The sequence below is a fragment of the Opisthocomus hoazin genome, chromosome 6, assembly GCF_030867145.1.
Source record: "Opisthocomus hoazin isolate bOpiHoa1 chromosome 6, bOpiHoa1.hap1, whole genome shotgun sequence".
Taxonomy (NCBI): Eukaryota; Metazoa; Chordata; class Aves; order Opisthocomiformes; family Opisthocomidae; genus Opisthocomus; species Opisthocomus hoazin.
The window spans coordinates 32590393-32603291 of NC_134419.1; the positions used below are offsets into that span (position 1 = coordinate 32590393).

The 12899-nt window shown below is 55.0% G+C and overlaps 1 protein-coding gene across 4 annotated transcripts in view; it reads left to right on the forward strand.

Annotated features, from left to right (window-relative positions):
- ASTN1 (astrotactin 1) overlaps positions 1–7860 on the forward strand; it is a 58182-nt gene extending 50322 nt beyond the window's left edge. For 3 of the 4 annotated variants that reach the window (XM_075422606.1, XM_075422607.1, XM_075422609.1), the window contains exon 23: positions 6772–7860. In XM_075422606.1, the coding sequence (XP_075278721.1) occupies positions 6772–7210 (439 nt within the window). In that variant the 3' untranslated portion in view covers positions 7211–7860. Of the gene's footprint in view, positions 1–4105; positions 4349–6771 lie in introns of those variants that run through there. The other variant, XM_075422608.1, reaches the window with a different exon arrangement.
- The last annotated feature ends 5039 nt before the right edge of the window (positions 7861–12899 follow it).

Consider the following 12899-nt stretch of genomic DNA (forward strand, 5'->3'; position numbering starts at 1 on the left):
TGTCCTTCGACGTCTGCTTTTGTCTGCATGGTTTCCCAGTAACGTGGATGTTTCCAGTCAGTTTAGCAAGCTGGGCTGGGAGATTGTGTGGGCTGCAGTGGTGTTTCGTAGCATCTGGCCTCCAAAGAACTGGAGCCTTGAGCCCATCTGGAAATGAGGATTACTTCAAGTGTACGTCAGTGACGGCTCCTATCTGCGAAATTCCTCCACCTTACCCCTTTGCCACACGCGTCCTCTTACCGGTCTCACCACTAGCTATCTTCCAGCCCTGCTTCTCCAGGTGATCACTTGTGGTTTTCTGGCAAAGGATGGGATATGCTCCGTACACCTTCTCTGTCCTCCAAACCTCTTCTAGTGGGTCAGAAAGACTCAGCAAATAGCTGGTGGCTGTCCTGCATTTAGTGCCTCTTAAGTATGTCTCCTAGTTCAGCTTTGGTGGGAAACTCCCAAGAGATCCTCCACTCGCTGGGGCAAAGCTGCAGCCTCTTCTCTTTCAACTTTTCCCATTTATGTTCTAAGAAAGTTGAACTCTTTGAGGCAGAGCCTCGAAGCTCAGTAGCCACATCCCAGTGTGTGGAGGCTTGTTGCAAAGGCTGAAGCTCCCACCAGCTCCTCTGCCCCGGGGTTGCTTCATTCCCACGAGACCAACTGGGACCATCAGGCTTGGACTTGCATCTCACCTTCGTCTCAAGCCCAGCTGCGGTGGTGCTGCTCTGTCTCCATTTCCAGATGTGAAATCCAGCCCTGGTTTGCCCAGACAATCTGACATCTGTTGTGATGGTTTGCGTGAGGAGTACATAAAATTCCCTCCGTGACAGACCAGAGTCGTCACCCAGCCACTGCAGTCACCGAGGCTGAGCATGCCTCGGCGAGGACTCCAAGGACCAGCTGGAACACGGGGTGGAAGCTGCCTCCTTGAACCCCGTGAGGCAGAGGTGCGTTGGCATGGAGCAGCCAGAAATGCCACTGAATTGCCCAAATGTTACCATTTGCTGTGTGAATCTGTGAGCCAGAGGGTTAATTCCACGCTCTGGAAATGCTGGAGCGCTGGGGATGGGATGACGCAAGCTGCTGATGAAGTGTCTGCAGCTTGCGCTACTTGGAAAGAGACGTTTAGGCAGCTGCAGTGGGTTCTGGTGATGACAAATCTTGGAAAGCAGACCTCCTGTTTGATCGTCTGCGAGGGCGAAGCCTCCAGACTGCTGGTGACAGGACAAATCACTTGCAGATGACACTGTTTAGCCAGCAGACAGAGTGTTTGGTTGACTGTTGCGGATGCTCCTTTGAAGTCCTGGATGTGGACCCACGTGGCCGACTCCACCACGTCCCTCCTCCTCCACGCGGCCACGCTGCCTTCTGACTCCGCTCGCCTCTCTGCTCGGCGACGCTGGCTGCTGGGCCAAAGGGAGCGAGGGTGCGTGCAGATAACTTGTCCAGGGTTACTCCTTCCCAGTCCCAGAAGGGCTGCAGAGAGCCCCCAACTTTGGAAAATGGACAAGAAATGGAGGGAAAGGTAAGTCGTTTTCTAGCAAGCAATGGGTGAAAGCAGGATTTGAGGCAGAGCCTGGTGAAGTGTTGTGGTGTCTACGGGCTTTGGGCCAAAATTTGTGGAGAAAGAGAGGTGATTGCTGCACCTCGCTTAGGTGTGGAGACCAAGACATGTGAGAGGTCTTCTGCGTTCCCACGACTGGAAGACCTGGCCAGTTTGGGTGGCTATCTCCAGAGTCAGCAGTGTGCTAAGCACCTGCACCTCTCCCCTGTGGTCTGGGTATGAGCTCCAGGGCTGCAGGTCTCATGTGGCTGCAGAACTGCGCGATCTCTTGGTGGCTCCAGACTGGACCCTCAGAGCTGTAGCCACCTGAAGCTGGCTAGCAAGGGGTGAGCTGTGTGTGACCATCCGCTCTGTGATGGACCTCTTGAGGGTTTCCTTTCCAGGAAAGCCAAAGTTGGCTCTGACTGGGTCTGGGGTAAATTCATTCCTCTCAAAGCAGCTCTCCCATGGTGGATCTGGCTGGAGGAAGATGCGGAGGAACTGTGTGTGTTGCTCTGTGGTTGGTACACATACCCTTTAGCTGTCAAACCAGCCACAACACAACTGGGTGCTCCACACGCAACCCCTGCTTATCCAAGCGAGAATGCGACAAAGAGGGTTTTTTTCCTCAGCATCATGATTTGTGCCTCCGCTGCTCCGTGCTGAGTAGATGCTGAGTTGCACCTATCAAGGGGTTGTATCTTCTCTTCCCTGTCTAACCCACAAAGTGACCTGGAAACTGCCTAGGAAACTTCTTCCTGCTCCTGAGACACTTCAACTTCTGTCTGGGTTTCCAGGCACATGCAATACTCACCTGCAGGACACTTCGTTTGAGTCCATTCCCTCCCCATTTGCCAGGTTCCCTGCAGATCACCCAGAGCGCTAGACAAGTTTCAAATGAACATGATGTATTTTACCCGAACATACTGTTTTTCATGATAAGAGCATTAGAAGCACAATTTTAAGAGGAAAAACGTGAAAAGAAGAGAACACGATTGAGGTCATATTGGCCAGGATCCTCTGCGCTCTTCCAATATCTCATCCAAGAGGAGGGGTTGGTGATTTAGCGCTTTCTCGCTACCAGAACAAACCCACGCTGAGGCTGTGTTGCCCTGGGGGTGCTGCTTGTCTGTCTTCTGCTGGAGATGGATTTCTCCTGGACCTCCTCTCCCTCTGTCTGACCTTCTCTCCTGGCTTCCTTGGCTGGGTTGCGGCTCTTTACCAAACACCGCTGCCATGTCTTGCCTTTCCTCGTTCTGCCCTCTGCAACTGGAAGATGCAAAATGCCCACGCAAACTGGGGAGCTCCACCACATCCCCTGCTCTCTCAGAGCTTTTTTTTGGATCAAACCTGTGCTGGATGCCTCAGGATATTCCTTCTAGTTTGCACGCTGCCCTTTGAGACACTGTTCCTAAGCTGTTACTAGACATTGCAAGTCATGTATCAGGAGTATCGTTCATGGTGCTTGTATCTTATGATATTGTGTCTTATGAGGATCATGTCTATCTCGCCTTCAGCCTTCCACACAGACCCCCACAAGCCAGACTGGTACGCATGTTTTTAGTGTGGGGTTTTTTTTTTTTATTCCCTAAATCCACTTCTCCTTCCCGTCTTTTGGGCAGTCCTGCTGTCACGCTGGTCTGGGCCGTCACTGCCTACCTTGTCCCGTGCTCCCCTCTGCATCCTACATGCATTCTGGAGTGCAGCCTTGAGCTAGTCTGTGCATACTTGTGGTCGGCCATGTCTCCATGTGCTGGTCCCCAAACCCACACGTTTCCTCTCCGTCGTGTCCCACTCAGCCACACGACAGCATGGGAGCGGTGGTCTCAGCATGCCCATCTTTCCCCTGCCCTGCCATGCCAATGGAGGTGTCCTACACCAAGCCATGAGTGACCAGTGCGGTTCCCAGACATGCGACACATGCACTTGATGGAGAGGACACACGTGGTGATGCTGCCCCAGGCTGGCCACACATGTCATGCCTGATACCTCCGAGCATTTCTCCTCACTGCCTGCAGTGCTGTTGGCTCCCACTTTCCCATCCTGTTATATTTGGGGTCCAGAGCTGCAGCAGTGACTGGTGATGCCGTCTGAGTCACTGATGATGGGTTGGGGGTTTCACAGCTACGCCTGTGACTGCCCCCTCACTAAACCCTCAGCAAACCTGGCCTTGTTGTAGGGACAATACAGGTGGAAGAAGAAGGGGGGACAGGGCAGGAAGGCATGAAGTGAGTCCCAAGAGCAGTACAGCAGGTCCAGCACCACTGTGGTGGCCTGGACACCTCTGATGCAGGTTTAGATCTGCAGTGCTGCCATGGGGCCGGTGTGTCCCCCACCATCCCTCCTCATCCCGGCAGGGTCAGGCTCTGCTCATCCACTCTCCTCACTGCCTGACGTTCGCTTTGTCTGTTCTCTGACCAGGAGCTCCCGTGGCCTCCTTAACCGTCTTTGCGTTTCTCTCCTCACACACTCCTCCTGCCCTTCCCACCATCCCCCATGGTGTCTCCATCGACCCCGCCATCCCCTTGCTGTCCGTCCCCCCTTGGCATCTCCCCCCGCCCGCCCTCGCTGCAGGAAAGCCGGCCTCATCCTCTCGCAACTCGGGGACCTCAGCAGCTGGTGCAACGGCCTCCTGCAAGAGCCCAAGATCAGCCTCCAGCGCTCGTCCCTCAAGTACCTCGCCTGCCGCTACAGCGAGATCAAGCCCTACGGGCTCGACTGGTCGGAGCTCAGCCGGGACCTAAAGAAGACGTGCGAGGAGCAGACGCTGAGCGTCCTGTACAATGACTATGGTGACAAGGACTACTGAGGGTTGCGGACGCCCGCTCTCACGCTGGCCTTCCCATGGGCATCTGCGAGGGTTTTATACATGGACCCACGGCGGGGGGGGGGGTTATCGCTGACGTTTCTGGAGGCAAAAATTTGGACCAGGGAGCGAAACCGGCTGCTCTGTGCAGGACTGACTCAGTATTAGTTTCTTCTTCGAGTTGGCCAAAAGCCTTTCTAGTTAGAAGTCTTGTGGGACCCAGTTTTCTTGGTTTTGTTTTATTCATTTTGCCAAGAGGTTCTGCAGCATCAGTGGAGAGGCAGGTTGGGGGGAGGCTCAGGCCTCTCCTCCTGCCCATCCCTGCCCCAGCTGTGGGGACCACCCCAGAGGGTCGGAGACATTGGTCACGGCAGAAACATGGTGACACAGCCATGAAGGGAGAGCAGGTGATGCAGGGTTGGGAAAATGGAGGCAGGGCATGCAGGTCAGCTGGAGATGCTAATGGGGCATCCAACTGGGCAGTCAAGGGGGTTGGTGGTTTTTTTTCAGTTGTAAAGCACGAGGTCTGGATGAGACCTGGCCGAGTGATGGTGCCATTGCAGGGCAGGGCTGGGGCTTCATCAGCTGGGGCAAGGAGAGAGGAGCGGTGGTGACCCCATCTCCTCAGATTCTTCTGTGACGGTCAAAGCCCACATTTGCTCCAAGATGCAGAGTCCTCAGGAGCAAAGGCACCTTGGCCTCAAGGCTAGTGGTCAGCTGGACATCATGATCTTTCTTCTTGTGGGACCAAATTCCTAGGAAGTGAACTTAAAAACCCCTTCTGTTGTTTTTTGGTTTTACCCACCATAATGAAGACTTCGAAGCAATGTCAAACCACTGTTCCGGAGAGCTCCATCCAAGAGAGGAGCAGCCAGACGGCACAGCCGAGGCTGCCTTCTGCTTGGTGAGGGGAGCGGGGTGTAGCGTACCCCCACGTGGCAGGTCAGGATGGCCCTGGAGGTCCTGGTCTCAGAGAAGGCTTGGTGACACGGCATGATGGGCAGGCTTCTGGGGTGTGTTGCTTGCCCATGTTCAGGCTCACACATGCGGCTCTCACCGGTGACTCTTTTTTTTCTTAAAACCAGAGAACTGGGGTTGTCCTGGGACACTGGGCTCAGTTCAGAGCAAACTGTTCTCCAAAACCCTGTTACCACTGATGGTGTTGGAGGCAGCGGATGGCTTCCTTTTAGCTTCAGCTTCCAGCCTGGTTTTCAGAGGAGGCATCTCCAGACTTGCCAGCTGTGCACCTTTGATCTGGACAAGCCAGGAGCCCTACAGTGGGATTTTTTACGACACCTCTTCAGAGCGAAATTTCCTTTTCATTTTATTCAGTCTTGGCAGGAGCAATCTTCGGCCTGTCTCTTACGATTTTCTGCCTCATTCCTTCTGCTACCTGCCAAGGACACGGCGCCGATATTTGCGCGGTGCTGAGAGGGAGGCAGCTCTGGTCCATGGCCGGCCACAACCGATGGTGCTGCGTCTCACAGTGTCTGCTGAACAGCAGGTCAGGATCGTCCTGCAGGACCACACAGTGCTTTGCTCTTCCCTTCTTGCGGGCAGACCTCTCCTCCAGGAGCGTCTGGCCTGGCAGCAGCCACCAGTATTACCTGGGCATCCCAGGGTTGTTTCTGTGAGCAGTGTGTGGCAGGGGTCTTCGGGCAAACACCTGCTCTTGGTAAGAAGGAAGTCCACTGGATCCTTTTGGCTTTTTCTCACATGTTTCTCCTTGTATTTTGGTGTGCCTGATGCTGCTGAGGGCTTGGGGCTCAGAGCAAGACCAGCGCCATCTCCATGCGCAGATGAGGGTGGGTGTCAGGAGGACGGGGCCAGACTCTTTCCAGTGGTGCCCAGTGACAGGACAAGGGGCAACAGGCACAAACTGAAGCAGAGGAAGTTCTGTCTGAACAGGAGGAAGAACTTCTTCCCTCTGAGGGTGACGGAGCCCTGGAATAGGCTGCCCAGGGAGGTTGTGGAGTCTCCTTCTCTGGAGATATTCAAGCCCCGCCTGGACAAGGTCCTCTGCAGCCTGCTCTGGGTGACCCTGCTTCAGCAGGGGGTTGGGCTGGGTGACCCACAGAGGTCCCTTCCAACCCCAACCATTCTGTGATTCTGTGTCTGTGGGCAGGTGATCTGTACTGAGCCGTCACTCCTTTTCCTTTCAGCCACTGGCAATCTTGGCCAAGACACTTTGGTTTATCCTCTTTTTTTTCTCCCAGCGGACACTGAGACATCTTCTCACTTCCAGCCGGGCAGCCGTCCAGGGATGGGCAAAGGGCACCTCCGCTCAGCGCCACGGAGGGATGCTTGAACGGAGGCTGCTCTGGCCCAGACGCAAGTTGGTTGCTCGCCAAGTAATACCGCTTACGTGGCCTTTATGTGAAACGCAGACTGTTTTCCTTTGGGTAGCAGACTCCTCTCTTTTATTGCTTACCAGGTGCAGCAGCGGGGACGGGAGCAGTGCCGTCTGCCAGCCCCTCGCCGCGACGCTGCCAGGAAAACCCCGGACCCCCCACACGTTCACACCTGCCCGGGGTTACGTTTTCATCCGGCCCCGAGATTTATGCTGGGGCTCTGCAGGTATTTGTGTTCTCCTCCTTCTGAGCTCACATTTCCAAGCCCTTGCGTGGTCAACCAAAACCCCACAGCAGCATCATCAGCCGCCTGGGCCGGACTCTGCTGCCTTGGTGACAGCTTCCCCGTGGGCTGGGAGATGGACCACGCCAGAGGGTGAGGGGAGAGCCCAAACCTGGATTTTCTTGCCAAAATCCCTCAGTGAACACCTGAGCCCATCTCAGACAAGCACCATCAGCCTGCCGCGGGGTCCCAGACCGGAGAGGGGGCTTCCACCATGGCTGCAGACCTGGCCTTGGTGAGATGTGTAGCATGGGGCGAGCTCGCCTGAAAGAGCCGTGGGCAAGCCCCACGGCGTGCCCTTCCCTGCGGAACTGACACCGTCCACCTCTGCCACAGGGCCCTACTGTTAGGTCTGCACGGTATTTTCTCTCTTGGACTCCTGGTTCTTCCCATGCTGCCAACCTCATGGAAGCTGGAGAAGACACCGTTTTCCGTCCATTTCTGCAACCTCCCATGCCCCTCTGCCCTCTCTTCTTGTTTTATTTCTGAATTAATTGAGCGATCATTCACCTGAGATGAACCTCTGGGTCGTTCTCTTTTTTTTGCTGCACCCGTACCCCCGTAATAGCATTACTACCTTTTACTTGCTGTGGAGTTATTTAACATATAAAGATGGTTTGGTCCTTTTCTTTACAAAGATGGCTACAATTCATGTTCCTTGATGTTCTATTAAAACTCTGATGTAACGTTTTACTACTGTAGATTGAAAGTAGGGTGCTTTAGGGTGAGATCGCCAGGCGGCAAGGAATACAAAACCCTTCCGGATTACTTAAAAAAAAAAAGTTTTAAACAACAGCAACAAAAAAAAAAAAAAATCATTGTAACACTATGTAAAACTCCAGATGATAGCTGAACCGACTATTAAAGGGAGCTGTTAGTAATCCGTGGCTCTGGCAAACTGGAGTGTTTGTTTATGGTTTTGGTCCAGCTGATGTCATGTTTTGGTAGCGGATGAAACGCTCCCGGCCTTTGAACGCGGGTGCGTCTTCACACAAGTTTCGCATCAGCCCGTCAGCCCACTGGGTTAGCCAAGTCCCAGACCGCTCGGTACCCATAGCCGGAGCCGTGTCCTGCGCCTCGTCTCGCCTACCTGCTCTGCTGGGCAGGGGGAGGTGTGGGTGCCTGCAGGCACCTTCGGGTTTGGGAGGGGAGAGACTGCATTTACACGTCCTTGGCGAGGGGCTCTCCGTCCTTGCTTTGCAAACCTCGGTGGATGCTGGCAATTTGGGAGTAGAGTCATAAAAAGCTCTTTTTTAGCCTGTTTTTTTTAGTATATAAGGTGGATGGAATGGGGTGTCTGGTGGTCAGCCACTCCCTGAGAACTTCCTGGTCCATTTGGCAGACCTCTGAGACAGGACTACCAGCATCAAGGACATTAATGTCCTACAAACGATGCCAAAATCAGTGCCTGAGCAGAGGTGAGAGACACAAAGGATGCCTTCAAAGTCACTTACAGGGCAGTGCCATGTCGAGTACTCAGGCCGTCGGCACATGTGGTGGCTGGCCCCTTGGCCAAGCCCAGGCCGCGTTGCCACCCGCCCTGCCAGATGGATAGGAGACCTGGGGAGAGGGGGGATTACTGCCGGCGGGCAGACAGGGTGCCTGGGCGGGACACGGGAGAGGGGGGAATTTAGGGGCTTATAGCTCACGAATCCATAGGAAACCAGACATCGTTACCTCTCATGGAACAACTTGATTTTCCCTCTTTTTCTCTTCCCACTGCTAAATTGCAGGAAAATAAGCTAAAAATACACCCAATACTTTCCTTCTGCTATTTTCCGTGCAGTTAAGTGCTGTGGCTGCCACTGGCTCATCGCACAGTAACCTGTGGCTGTGGAACAAGACAGGAGGAGGAGGAGGAGGAGGAGGAGCAGGGTGCGTGGTCGCAAGCCTGGGCTGCTGTGTAAGACCTTGGCACGGCTGGCTCATCGCACCTTTGCCAGAGTAGAATTTCCTCGGGGGTCATCTGGCTTGTAAGCGATGAGGGTTCGGAGAAAGCCACCCAAGAAGGGAAGTGGGCTGTAAAGGATGCGTCACCAGCTGACACAAGATGACAGCTCTTTAGGAAGGGTTTGGTAAGGTGTGTGCATGGTGGAAGGGTTACCGTTGGCCAGCGGTCCCTATCCATCCTCAGAAAGCAGGGACCAGCGGGGATTTCGGCATTTCAAGCGTATGCATGAACAACATGGCACTTGTGGGGCCTTCACACAAGCCACCGTGTCCCCCAGGCCCAACCGCACGTCCCCCTCGTCTTGGGGACGCAGGGGCTGGCGTCTCTTGCCTTGAGGCTGGGTGTTCGGCAGAAAGGAGGGGATGGGGTGGGAGAACAGCTTGTCACTTGGCTACGGCCATAGACGGCTGCCATTTTTTATCTGAATGCAGGACCTGCAAGTGGGGTCCTGGTTGCTTGGGGCTGTGGAGCCTCTTAATGTGCTGTCCTCTGTGGGAGCAAATCCAGCCCCAGTGGAAGTGCTTGACTTGGGGATCTGTGCCGCAGAGAGAACATCCGATGTCGCCGGGAGATGCTGTTCCTGCTCTGGGGAGCGATGAGAGAGTCCAGAAGTGAAGGAGCGGCCGGTGCAGAGCAAAGGGAGGCACGTGGCTGTCAGAGATGGCTGGGAAGGGAGGGAGTGGGGTTTAAGGACACAACAAGGGAAATCAAAGGTAACAAGGAAGGAGATTCAGGATGAGTTGACTGTCCCCAAGCAAGAGTACACTCCCTTCAGCTTTTGGGCATCTCCATCCCAGCCCCGGCCCTGCCTGCGTGCCCCTGTGCATCCCCAGCCGCTCCGGTGCAGGCAGCCGGGAGGACCGAGGGCTTGCTGGGACCTCGCTGGCTTCCAGCAGCGACACCAAACCAAAGCACCTCAGCTTGTTTCAGTCGGGGCTGGGTACCTATGGCTCTGGTCGTGATGGGAAGGGCACCCCAGTCAGGGCTGTGCAATGCCCCCAGCCGCCCCAGAGCCCTCCATACGCTCACAACAGCCCTGCAGGAGGGAATTTGGGATTTCATTGAGTTCTGTAGCCGTGGCATTGCCACCTGGGGTCCGGCAGCCTCCCGACCCACTGCGAGCCCTTGTGTTTTTCAGTCCTTTCCACTTGCTCAGCCGTGACTCAGCCTCTCCAGCGCTTCCAAGTGCAGCGTGTGGCGAAGAGAAGAGAAATAGCTCCTAGCACAGCTTTGGCTTTTTCAAACCCGGTGCTGAGCTCCGACACAGCAAAGGGGCTCCTTGAGGGGACCACCGTGCCCCTGTCTGATGGGGGGGGAGGCTTGCAATGTCCCCAGAAGTGGTCCATCAGAAATGCAGCCTGGATTTTGCTAGCTGGCATTTGTGCGGGCTTGTTCTGCACTTGGAAACCAACCTGACGTTTTTCAGGGCCATTTTATTCCCTCAGTTGAAACTGTCCTAAAAAAGGGGGGGGAAAAAATACCCATAAGGTATACACCAAAAAAACCCCCCTGAACACTGGAAAAGGTAGCAGTGGGAAGAAGACAAACCGTGTAATCCTCTTCCCCTAAAGTCTATAAAAAGCAGTATTTCCTCCCAGTAAAGCACCCTGCAGGCCTTAAAAAGCGACCACAGGGCAGGCTGGTCCTGCTGCAGATGTGGCCGCCAGCTGTGGCCACTGCAGACCATTGTGGCTCCGTACCCAGCACCGTGGGAGACCTGGCTGACTGAGGTCCACTGGGAACTGGGAATTGCAACAGGGAACGTCTGCTACAGGGAGAAGCCTCGTGCTGTCCCTCTTCATGCCACTGGCACGATAGCCTGCCAGCTCTGATGGGTGGTGGGACTTTCAAACCTGGCCCAGATGCTCCAGGTGCTGCTGATCCGCAGGGGATGCTCGGATACGGCTGGGGACATGCGTGGCTGTGGCTGCAGCAGGCTCCACGGGACAAGCCACCTCATCAGATGCTGCAAATCCCATTTTCCAGAGCACCAGAAACACATTTGGCCAACTGGGCAGAGTACAGCAACTTGTGGGCATCTTTGAAGTGAAGTCCTAAACCGTGAGGGCCCTGTGGATGTCCCCTGCCTTGGTGACACGGGATGTTTGTGGGATTTGGGGCCATCCATGGGATGGGATTCAGTTGATACTGTGGCATCAGCTTGCCCTGGTCCCTGTCATGCTTCGTGCCAGTGGTGCCCTGAAGTGGAGATGGGTGCCGTGGGCTCACCACTGTCCGATGGGGAGGCTGGAGCTGGCTGCCTGGGCACCGAGGGCTGCCACCGCCCACCTCATGCAGGGCATTTTGGTGTTTCCCAGTCTAGCTGATTCAAAAAACCCCACCAAAATCTTTAAGCAACTGCTTTGATCATCTTTTTGGTTTTAACTCTCTTGCCTGGGTGCCACTTGGCATGTCTCTCTGGCTCTGGTATGAGCCACCCGCTGCTCCCCCCCCCCCCCCCAGCCCCCCACTTTCCCTACCCTTAAGGCAGATCAATCACAAAAAGCGATCGGCGATAGACCAGTTCCCGGTATAACCCAGCAGGAGACCACCTGCAAAATTATCCTTGCAGCTGGTGGCACAGCAAAAGCTGCCTGGGTGACAGCCTTGGACAGGGAGAGCATCGGAGGGGATGCTCTGTGTGTGTGTCACCAACCCAAAACCCAAAGGAGGTCCCCCCCGGGCTGTGAGAACCCATAGTTTGGGGCAGAGGAAGGTATATGGGACCATGGGTGCCTCCCTCCCCCAGCCTGCCCCCCCCCCCCCCCCCCCCCCCCCCCCCCGCCTGGGGTGAAGCAAGGAGGCAAAAGTGGTGGAGGATGAGAAGATTATTTATTTCTTCATAGATTTTTATAAAAAATAATTATCAAATACAAAAAAAATAAAAATAGCAGCAGCCTCCATTGTGAATAAAACCGTAAAGGGGACAAAAACCGCTCCGTGTCGACAGAGAAGAACAATAAATCCGTACGTAGAAGCTATCCATCAGAAGCACAAATGTTTATCAGCCAAGCCAGCACCTCTCCGCGCCCCCCCCCCCCCCCCCCCCCGCCCCAGTTCCTCTATCCGTGAGGATCCACTGGTGAGCAGGGACATGGCGTGGCTGAGACCGGGATTTTCATGCCAAGAGGGTGAAAATTTGGCAGCTAAACACACAGGCATCCGGGTAATGCTGGCACCAGGTAGGGTCTGGCATCACAGAATGCCGCGACTTGGAATTCTCCGATCGCCCACGGCGTGTGCCCCTCATCCCACGTCTCCACTGGTGGGGGGCTGCCGTGGCCCCCGCTCCTGCTGTGCCGAGACCCCTGAATTTCCCCTCCCCTGTGCTGGTGGAGCAGGACATGCTGCCCGAGTTGCACCTTCTGGGGGGCATCAGGGCCAGGAGACTCTCAAAGGGCTTTTTAAAAAAAATATCCTTGTGGGTTTTTGTTGTTGTTGTTGGGGTTTTTTAATTTTGATTGAAAAAAGGATCACTGTCAAAAAAATTGCAGCTCTCTTCCAAGCTGACAGTGCATTTGGATGAAAACCCCTGGTGTTGTCACCCGTGCGTGATGGGAACAGAAATGTCAGCATGTCCCTGCTGCAAGAGGAGATGGGGCCCATCGTTCCCCTCCCAGATCCCTGCCGAGGCCAGGGCAGGCAGGACATGACCCGCCATGGGGCAATGGACACTCTTGGGATCAGGAGACGGCTTGGAGAAGGACAAGGCATCTCGTCCCTGGGTGCTGGTGGGATGTCCAGGCGCCTCTGCCCCTGCTCCTGTCCTCCAGCCAACCATAACTTTAGGAGATGCCTCACAAAAATCCTGGAGGTGGGAGCTAGAGAAAACCAAAGGATGCCTTGAAAATCCCCGGTCTCTCCACACTGTGTCACCCTCTCTCCATCGCTCTTGTGCTGGAGAAACCGTGGCTTGGAGCCTGGCTCCACCAGCACAGGCCATGCAGGATGCAGCCAGGCAGCCTTGGGTCTCTTGG